General features: G+C 45.3%; 6 protein-coding genes across 6 annotated transcripts, besides 24 other annotated features; all 6 read left to right on the top strand.

Moving 5' to 3' along the window:
* Positions 1-379: a sequence feature (heterozygous, non-Esmeraldo-like haplotype).
* Positions 14-38: a microsatellite.
* Positions 104-144: a microsatellite.
* Positions 359-466: a sequence feature (T-rich).
* Positions 380-392: a sequence feature (areas merged during assembly that could not be assigned to a particular haplotype. This can correspond to areas where the two haplotypes were merged or to regions with more than two copies in the genome that were merged during assembly.).
* Positions 393-9145: a sequence feature (heterozygous, non-Esmeraldo-like haplotype).
* Positions 511-535: a microsatellite.
* Positions 535-1569, top strand: Tc00.1047053508351.10 (fructose-1,6-bisphosphatase, cytosolic, putative; the record flags this gene model as incomplete). The annotated part of the gene is made up of 1 exon (XM_800746.1): positions 535-1569. The coding sequence occupies one exon, from the start codon at positions 535-537 to the stop codon at positions 1567-1569; it is 1035 nt and encodes a 344-aa protein (XP_805839.1).
* Positions 1751-1780: a sequence feature (AT_rich).
* Positions 1832-1865: a microsatellite.
* Positions 2067-2107: a microsatellite.
* Positions 2337-2361: a microsatellite.
* Positions 2503-2982, top strand: Tc00.1047053508351.20 (hypothetical protein, conserved; the record flags this gene model as incomplete). Its single annotated transcript, XM_800747.1, has 1 exon — positions 2503-2982. One exon carries the CDS (start codon positions 2503-2505, stop codon positions 2980-2982), a length of 480 nt encoding a protein of 159 aa, XP_805840.1.
* Positions 3071-3110: a microsatellite.
* Tc00.1047053508351.30 (hypothetical protein, conserved) lies at positions 3200-4195 on the top strand (the record flags this gene model as incomplete). Its single annotated transcript, XM_800748.1, has 1 exon — positions 3200-4195. The coding sequence occupies one exon, from the start codon at positions 3200-3202 to the stop codon at positions 4193-4195; it is 996 nt and encodes a 331-aa protein (XP_805841.1).
* Positions 4432-4454: a microsatellite.
* Tc00.1047053508351.40 (cytochrome c oxidase assembly factor, putative) lies at positions 4554-5366 on the top strand (the record flags this gene model as incomplete). The annotated part of the gene is made up of 1 exon (XM_800749.1): positions 4554-5366. One exon carries the CDS (start codon positions 4554-4556, stop codon positions 5364-5366), a length of 813 nt encoding a protein of 270 aa, XP_805842.1.
* Positions 5553-5597: a microsatellite.
* Positions 5634-5660: a microsatellite.
* On the top strand, positions 5712-6545 carry Tc00.1047053508351.50 (rho-like GTP binding protein, putative; the record flags this gene model as incomplete). Its single annotated transcript, XM_800750.1, has 1 exon — positions 5712-6545. One exon carries the CDS (start codon positions 5712-5714, stop codon positions 6543-6545), a length of 834 nt encoding a protein of 277 aa, XP_805843.1.
* Positions 6555-6588: a microsatellite.
* Positions 6695-6726: a sequence feature (AT_rich).
* Positions 6778-8310, top strand: Tc00.1047053508351.60 (hypothetical protein, conserved; the record flags this gene model as incomplete). Its single annotated transcript, XM_800751.1, has 1 exon — positions 6778-8310. The coding sequence occupies one exon, from the start codon at positions 6778-6780 to the stop codon at positions 8308-8310; it is 1533 nt and encodes a 510-aa protein (XP_805844.1).
* Positions 8385-8417: a microsatellite.
* Positions 8458-8497: a microsatellite.
* Positions 8777-8798: a microsatellite.
* Positions 8827-8855: a sequence feature (AT_rich).
* Positions 8881-8906: a sequence feature (AT_rich).
* Positions 8958-8999: a microsatellite.
* Positions 9000-9033: a microsatellite.

Genomic DNA, 9145 nt, shown 5'->3' on the forward strand with positions numbered 1-9145 from the left:
TCCCTCTTTAACCCTCCCCCTCTCTCTCTCTCTCTCTCACCACCTCCTTGAGCTGTTTAGAGTTAGCGAGCAATAAGACACAATTATTGAAGTACATGTGCGCATGTATACATATATATATAAATATATAAATATATATGTATACACACTCCTGCCCATTATCCCACATATTACATCTCTTTCATCTATTACACATTACACACATACATACGGAGTGTTTTATTTCTCTTTATTGAGAAACGCACACGAAGCGTTTGGACTTCATTGAATGATTTTGACAATATTTATGTATGAACTTTTGTTTATTAATAAACAAAATGAACTTTTTTGGTAACGTTCTAATTTTAATTATTATTAATTTTTTTTTTCTTTTATTTTGTTTCTTCTTCTTCTTTTTTTTTTTTTTCTTTCTTTTTTCAATTTATTTCCGTTTATTTCTTTCTTTTTTTTTTTTTTTTTTTTTTTTCCCTTCTTTATCCGTTTGTTTAGGGTGAATTGCGTAAGCGACCTAAAAAAAAAAAAAAAAAAAAAAAAATGGAGCCAAGGGTCAATATTCCGGCAACTCTTGTGCAATTTCTTATGCACAGTCAACCTCTCAGCAGCCGGGGGGAGTTTACTCTTCTCATGACGGCCATTCAGACCGCAGTAAAAGTGATTGAAAAACACATTCGTTCTGCAGGAATGCAGGGGCTTTTTGGATATCTTAGCGATCATTCCTCCAATGCGACAGGAGATACCCAAGCAAGGCTAGATGTAATAGCAAACAATGCCTTTAAGGCATACCTTATCTCTTCATCCAGTGTTTCTTTTCTAGGTAGTGAGGAAGAAGAGTCTCTTGTATTGGTAGAAGGAGAACGTCAGGGACATTACATTGTTTTTTTTGACCCACTTGATGGAAGTAGCAATATTGATGCAAATATATCCGTTGGTTCTATTTGGGGCATCTGGCGTGTTTCGGATGAGAAGAAAATCACGACTATGGAGGAGGCCACCGAAGTCTTAAAGAAACTGTCAGGAAAGTGTCTTGTATCGGCCGGATACGCCATGTACGGCACGGCTACAAATCTGGTTTTAACCACCGGACACGGTGTGGATGGATTCACCTTGGACCCTACTATTGGTGAATTCATTCATACACATCCACATATTACACTTCCAGCGTCCCGTGCTATATACAGTGTTAATGAAGGAAACTTTTGTAATTGGGAGCCATGGTTTCAGAAGTATATGAATCACGTGAAGGCAGGACCTAAGTTATACACCGCACGTTATATTGGTTCAATGGTTGCAGATGTTCATCGAACATTACTTTATGGCGGTATTTTTTGTTATCCCAGCGATCTTAAACGACCAGAGGGGAAGATACGACTCTTGTATGAAGCTGCCCCATTGGCAATGCTTGTAGAGCAGGCTGGCGGTAAAGCGTCTACAGGCAAAGGACGTGTGCTTGATGTTGTGCCAAAGAAACCTCACCAGCGTGTGGCTGTCTACATGGGGAGTAGAGAAGAAGTAAATTTATGCCTTTCATTCCAGAAGAGTGAACAGAAGCGGTCAACCAGTAAACTTTAAATGCGATTTTTTTATTTTTTATTCTATATTGGTGGAGGCATTGGCGGTCAACAACAAAAGGAAGAAGAAGAATAGGAGAAGTATGAGAAAAACGATAGTTTTGGAAGGAAAAAAAAAAGAGGGGGAGGGTGGGGATTCCAAAGAAGAGGAAAAAACAAAAGGCAGTGCAAATTTGGGCTTCATTTTATATTTTATATTTATTTTTATATTACGAAATTCGAACTGAGATGTTGTGGGTGAAAGAAACAAACAAACAAACAAAAATAAAATAACAACAACAATAATAATAGTAATAAAGAACGACCGAAGGAAGAAGACTGCGAATAGCAATAAACCCCCTTCCCCCCTCTTTTATTTTTTTTTTATTTCCGTTATTTTTATTCCTGTTATTTTTCTGCAGGAGATTGGTGTTGGTACAGTCCTTTTCTATTTTTTATTTTTTGGTCATTATTACTATTAATGTTCCACCTGAAGGTGAGAGGTGTTTGTTTGCCTTTCCTCCCTCCCTTCCCCCCCCTTCCCCCCCCCCCCCCCCCCCTTTTTTTTTTTTTTTTTCTCTTTGCGTGTGACCCACTCCTTTTATTAAAAAGAAAGACGGGGAAGAAATTCTGCGTTGAATGTCCCAATTGAGAGGCCTGCTGCGTGGCTGTCTGTGTGTTGTCCTACTTGTGTGTGCGTCTGTGGGGGGGCTCCAGGAAGGATTATATAATTATATATCCAATGACCGTTTGCATATAAAGGGACTTACATATTGGCGTGCGTATGAGAAAAAAAAAAAAAAAAAAAAAAGAAGACTCTCCACATGAAGCGGCTGCGGTTTGATTTCTGAGAGTGTGGTGGAAAATGCCGCCAACACACGTTATTATTATTATTATTTTGCTTTTGTTTTGTTTTGTAGGTTACATCTTCCTTTTTTATATGACTTTTTAAAGAATGGCTTTGATGGGACGGAGGCGGTTCATCAGCCCCTTTACTCGAGTTAAGGCATGGTGGTTGGGTATTGGAGATGCTGAGTTGCTTGCACGCTACGGCGAGCGGGGGATTTTCCGTACAATTTGGATGGAGTGGCGTGGCACTCTTGTTTGTTTGGCGTGTTCGGCCGTCGTTATAATCAATCATTTGCAATCAAACAACGCCAATGAGATTTTAGACAATATTGAACTTAATCGTCAACGGTATTACAAACGAGATTTTACACCAGAATACGTACGGAACGCCCCGCAGGCGGTGTATGATGGCCCAAAGGGATATGTTTATCGAGATGAGGCATCCGGCTTGATGCTGAACGCCGATCACAAATGGGTGTCAGACTTGTCACGTGAGGAGCGGCGTGGACGAATTGAGGCGGCGGATGTGACGCCGGAAATGGTTGAAGCGGCGAAAAAACTACTGCGTAGTTCACAATATGAGTGAATATGTGTGCATTCAAGTGCGAGTGAAGGAGCGGAAGTGACAGACCACGGTCGTGTTTTGTCTCACACGACAATGCGAGTCAATACTGTTATTTATTTTATTTATTTATTTATTTTTTGTGTGTTTATCGATCTTTGTTTTGTGTCACAGTTACGTTGTTTGACTGTTTTCAAAACCGCCTCCGAAAGGTGCAAAGGGTTGCAGTTTGTAGGGGAGAATGAACCCTGCGGAGGGATGTGGAGCCCAGGCCGTATATCCTGCCCAGGTGGGATTCGGTGTAGGTGCCCTTCAGTGTGAGGAACGCAAGGCAACGCGGTTAGGGTGTAATTTGGGAGAAGAGAAGACAGTAAGACAACTTTTGCCCGGTACAACTGTCATGCCTGGGACCGCCAAGCCTGTCGCCGGACACCATTCTCCGCTGCGGCCTGAACAGAGCCGATCACCTTCTGCAAAAACGGCAGAGCAAAGTGGCGCGTGCAGGCCTTTAAGAACACCCGACCCCAGGCAGGCACCAAACATGACCTTAAACCCTGCGCCGGTTGAGGCACGACGCAATGATGTAAAAAGTCGTAGGGAGTTTAGGCTGCGCATTGCGAGCAAAAAAAGGCCGGAAGTACATGGGATTACGGCGAATGACGATGAGAGTCTTCTGCGGACACCGAAGGAAGAAAGAGGTTCATGCAAGAATGAACATGATTTACGGCGTGGATGTTCCGATGAAACTGACGATGCAGGGCCAGTACCCACAACAAGTAGTTTTCATGATCACCAAAGGAGCTCGTCTAGTCGCACGGTTGGAAGTGATGAAGGCATTCCCCAGTATCAGCTTCCTTCCGTTGAGGAGAGGCTCCGTGCCATACGGGAGGAACGAAGCCAACGCCTGGAAAAGATGCAGGAGAACCTTGCAAGGGAGAAAGCAGGGACCGTTGCGCCGCGACCAAAAACACTCAAAAGAGTTAACCAAGGTCGATTTAAAGCCATCGTGGGGCGCCCAGCCTCAACTGCCAGTGGTGCCACGGCGTCACTTTTGATTCGGGACCGTTCGGTTGATCACCCTCAAATGGAATCCCCCAAGATAAAGCAGGAGTCATTGATTGGCTGTGATGTATTGTCAGCGCCATGTTTGACACGTGTTTCCCCTGTTGTAGCTCAACGAACAGAGGAGGAGCCAATAACCCCTTTAGAGATTGAAAAGGATGATCATATGGCTTAGATTTTATCCCTTTCACTCTCGTTATATACATTTATATTGTTATTGACAATATTTGCATATTGCCGAGGAGGGGGTTGAAAAGAAACTTATATTAAGGACGCATTTCTCTATTACATGTGAATAATAGTTGCTCTCCCCTTATCTTTTTTTTTTCTTCCTTTCCTTCTTCTTTAATTTGACCTGCTTTTCCTTCTTGTGGAAATATGCTCTCCGTTATAATGGTACGGAACAGGAATATAAATAAACAAATAAATAAATATTTTTGGGGTGCTGTTTGAATTACTTCCTTTTTTTTTTCTTTTATATCTAAATAAAAGGGTGAAGCATTTTTCTTTTTGATTTGGTGCTGTATCATCAAATGCGACGTGCACTGGGGTGTTTGCCCGGTCACGTCTTCCGCCGACCGCTGATGGCGGCGAGCATGAAATGCGCGTTTCGGCCGTTCCGATCTCAGGCCGCGGTGGCCGTTGACGCCGAACAAGAGGAGATTGAGAAGGACAAGGCAGCCTTGCGAAAGTACTCGATGCTGGCGGCCCTTGCCGTCCTCTCCGCCGGCACTCTTTGGTACGGGTCGAGACAGGCAAAAAAGCGTTACTTTGGCTCAGTGGGCAGTGCGCGGGTAAACGTCGAGACGCGCGGTCGACCGGCACTGGGGGGACCTTTTGTTCTCGTGAAGACAGATGGAGAGCCTGTCACACAAGCAGAGTTTTTGGGTTCGTGGACGTTTTTTTACTTTGGCTTTACGCACTGCCCGGAGATTTGCCCGGTGGAGTTAAACCGCATGTCAAAAGTGGTGGATGCTGTGCGGGCGCGACGGCCCAAAGACCGTATTCTCCCGCTTTTTGTTTCGTGCGACCCGCGGCGGGATTCGCTGGAGGCCATTGCGGAGTATATTTCCGCCTTCCACCCGGACTTTGTTGGGCTCGTGGGGACGCCGAAACAAGTGAACGATGCCTGCAAGTCGTATCGCATTTACTACTCCTTGCCCAGTGCTGAGGCGGCGGAGACAAACGACTATCTGATTGACCACAGCATCGCCATTTTCCTTTTTGATCCAAAGGGGCGATTTGTGGACTTTTTTGGGAACCGTTACGATGAATCAGAGATCACGGAACGCGTACTGCATTACATGGAGCAGCTAGAGCGAGATCCGGAGTGGACAAACTGGTGACAACCACACATATGTCAACTGAGTGGATACAACAACAGGAAGAAAGACAAAAAACAACAACAGCAAACAAACAAAGTCTGCATGCCTGTTATTTTTTAATTTACATGTTGCCCGTGGTGTTTCGAAGGCTGTGAAATTTTTTTTGTTTTGTTTCCTATATTCACCCATTTTCTTTTTTTGTTGGGGTTTTGTTTTTTGTTTCTTTTTTTTTTTTTTTTTTTTTTTTTTTTTGCCACGGGATTATGTAAAGCCGCACCACGCATATTGTTTTGTTTTTGTTTTTGTCTTTGTTTTCCTCTTTATTCAGCGATTTTCTCCCTGCGGTGCGGTTTTTGCTCAATCACAATGGAGGAGACACTGCACTGCAAAGTAATTCTGCTTGGGGATGGCAAGGTGGGAAAAACGTGCTTGCAGTATAGTTTTGCGAATGGACTGGAGTACCTGGCAGGGTACCGGGAATATCAAAAGACAGCCATCGAGAACTACGAGTTGCTGCTTCCCATCAATGACAGCAATGAAGGGGTTGGCGGTTCGTGTATCGTGCGATTAGGACTTTGGGATACAGCTGGACAGGAGGAATTCGATGAGCTCCGTCGCATGTGCTACACCAGCACCGTGGCACCTGTTGCTCAAGCCGGAGACGGCAATGCAAGTGGTGCCGCCGGTAATCCAAAGCCCCCCTCATCTCCATCGGCCTGTGACGTCTCGGTATTTATTTTGTGCTTTGCGTGGGATGACCCACACAGCCTGACAAACGTGCAGATGCGTTGGTACCGCGAGATTCGTCGAGTGGAGCAGGATTTGGCATTTCTAAGAAATGGCAGCCATTACAGGCCTTTTAATGTGCTGCTTTGTGGCACCAAGTTTGACTTGAGGGTCGATGCGGACCAACGGGGCATCACGGAGGGAATGGTGACACGGGAGCAGGCATACACTGTGCAGAAGAGCATCAAGGCAGACGCGTTGGTAACATGCAGCTCCAAGACAGGCTTTGGTGTGCGAGACGTGTTCCACACAGCCATGTTGTTGTGGCTCCAGAGACAGCCACAGTACGCGAGAGAGTTGACACCTAATTTTCTGGAAGCTTTACCGATTGATGGTGATTGCGACAATGATAATGGCGTTGTCGACACGTCCAATAAGCAATCCATCGAAAGACAGAGCTGTCAACTTTTCTGATTTTGCTTGAAGAAAAAAAAGAAAAGAAAAAAAAAAAGAAAAAGGAGAAATTCCGTGTTTTTGCGTGCGTTTTTGACCGTCATTCCTGTTTTATTGGGTACATTGAGGGGTCGGTGTCTGGTGACGGGATGAGGCCGCTTTTTTGGTGCTTTAATTTAATTTAATTTTTTCTTATATATTTCCGCCTTTTCATTTCAAGGGGGAGGGGGGGGGCAGGCACTTGGATAGAAAAATGGCAACACTCTCAGTCGCCCGCAAGGATGATATCGCCGACCCACGCCAATTTGGCATCTCCACCGACGATACCGCCATTTATTTAGAGGATTCTGTCGACGAGCCCACCGCCCGATGCATCAGCTCGGCTCCGTCGGTGGTGGCCATCCTTTCCCCGCAGCGTCTGCCTGCAAACGGTGGCCACGCTGTTGACATCACGGAATACGACAGCAATAGCATTGGAAAAGGTTTTAGCGCCAAGGCTGATCGGGGGCCTCCTCTTTCTGACTTGACAAACAGTGGCACGACTCGCCTATCATTTTCGAAGTCACCTACGCCACGACGCTCCCTGTCATTGGTGCCGCACAGGTACGCCTCCTCTCGCACGTTGAGTTCCTCAGAGCAACGACAATCGCATCACCATCACGGCCACCATCATCATTCATATCACGGCGGCACCGTCTCTGTGGAGCGGTGTGTAGATGCAGCTCACCACGAGGAACGCATGGTTCCTCTTGCCGAGTATGAAAGGCTTCAGCGGGAACGCAACCGTTACGAAAAGATGTACGAACATCAAAAGGCTCTCTATGAAGACATGGCACAGAAACAAACCGAGACGTATCAGGAACTGCAGAAGAAAATTATTGATGTTGTTGCCCTCTCTACGCGAAACGAGGAAAATAAACGATTTATTCGACAGTTGAAACGTGATATGGCTGACAACCGAACACGTGTCATTGACATTCAGAACCGTGCCCTGGAGGAGACGAAGCAGGAAAAAACCGCCCGGGAGCAGTACCAAAGACAGTTACAGGAGTACGAGGAGAAATATGCCCTTCTTATTGAAAGGCAGGAGACAAAGTTGTCAAGTCTGGGGAGTTTACTGAAGGACGTTACGTGTATGAGAGGAGAATGCGACCGGATTCAGGTGTCGCAGCTCGACTCCCTTTTAAAGGCCGCATACTCGAAAAATACCGCCCTCTTTGGTGACTTGTTGCGTCAGGGACGCCAAATTGACCTGCTTTTTGAAAATAAAGCATCGCTAGAGAAGCAATTGGAACAGTTGCGCCGTGAGAAACGTGAAGTAGAGGCGAAATGGGCAGAGGAGCGGCGGCGGATGGCGGCGGAAACGGAGCGCTACAGCGTACAGCTGACGGAGCAGCAACGCTCCATCCTGGAACTACGACAGATGTTGATACGCACCCTTGGGTCCGAGACGCTTGCGCAAGGGGATGAGCGCGACGTTGACGACACCAACGAGAATGACAGCAGCAGTTATTCCTCAGGCTGTAGCTCACGGGATCTTGAAGAGAATGAAGAGGAGGAAGAGAGCGAGGGCGAGGACGACGATGACAGCGACAATTTGAAGGAAAACTTGGATGCGACAGTGGCCTTGCCACCGGCCTTGCCAGCTACGGATGCGAAGAAAGAGTCGCCACGGCCGCCTTTGCCACACGTCGAGCGGCCACTGGAGCGTCGGGCGACGGATTTGGCGACGCTCTCAGCGCAGATTCAGGCGAAGTTGAGGTCCCTCCCGGGAGGACAGGTTTGAGGGCGAAGTAACAGCGAGGAAGAAGAGGAACAGGAGGAACAGGAGGGTGAAAAAAGAAGACCAAGCAACCAATCAAAAAAAAAAAGAAAAAAAAGAAAAAAGAAAAACGAATATATTCACGAATGGTAATACGAAGAAGAAAAAAAGAACGGCAACAAAGCAACAAAAACAACAAGAACAACAACAAAAAGAGAGGTGGAGGCAGCAGCCGTGGTTGTGTTGGCAGGGAGGTGGTTTCACCTTTGCCTTCAACTCTGCTGCCTTGTCCTATATCGTTCCAATGGATCAATTAGATGCTTAGATAAATAGAGAGGAGACCTGCATTTATTTACAACGGGGGATTTGAATGAGTCCCCAGTTATTATTATTATTTGCTTCCCGTTTCTCTTTTTTTTTTTGACGTTTGTGTGTGTATTTGGTTGTAATTATTTTGTTTTTGTCGAAGGCGCGAGAGGATTCTGCGATGTGTTGTTGTTGTTGTTGTTGTTTTTTGCCATTATAATTTAGACGGAAAGGAATAAAAATAATAATAATAAAAAAAAAAACGCACATTTTATTACAGGCAGCCAGTTTTTTTTTTTTTATTATTTTTATTTGTTTGTATCATCATTCAATCCGTGTCTACATGCGTCTTTTTTGTGTGCCTGTTTTCTTTTTCTTTTGGGTCTCTTTTTTTTTTTTTTTTTTTTTGTGTGTGTGTGTGTGTGTGTGTGTGCGTGTGTGGCGTGACGCATCACCCGTCTGCACATCTTTGGCGGATATGCGTTCCCTCTTTTCGTATGTACATGGCACTACACCTTGAAGAGTGAGGAAAATAAACGGTAAATATATATAC

Source organism: Trypanosoma cruzi, genomic scaffold, assembly GCF_000209065.1.
Source record: "Trypanosoma cruzi strain CL Brener 1047053516787 genomic scaffold, whole genome shotgun sequence".
In the NCBI taxonomy this organism is placed as follows: Eukaryota; Euglenozoa; class Kinetoplastea; order Trypanosomatida; family Trypanosomatidae; genus Trypanosoma; species Trypanosoma cruzi.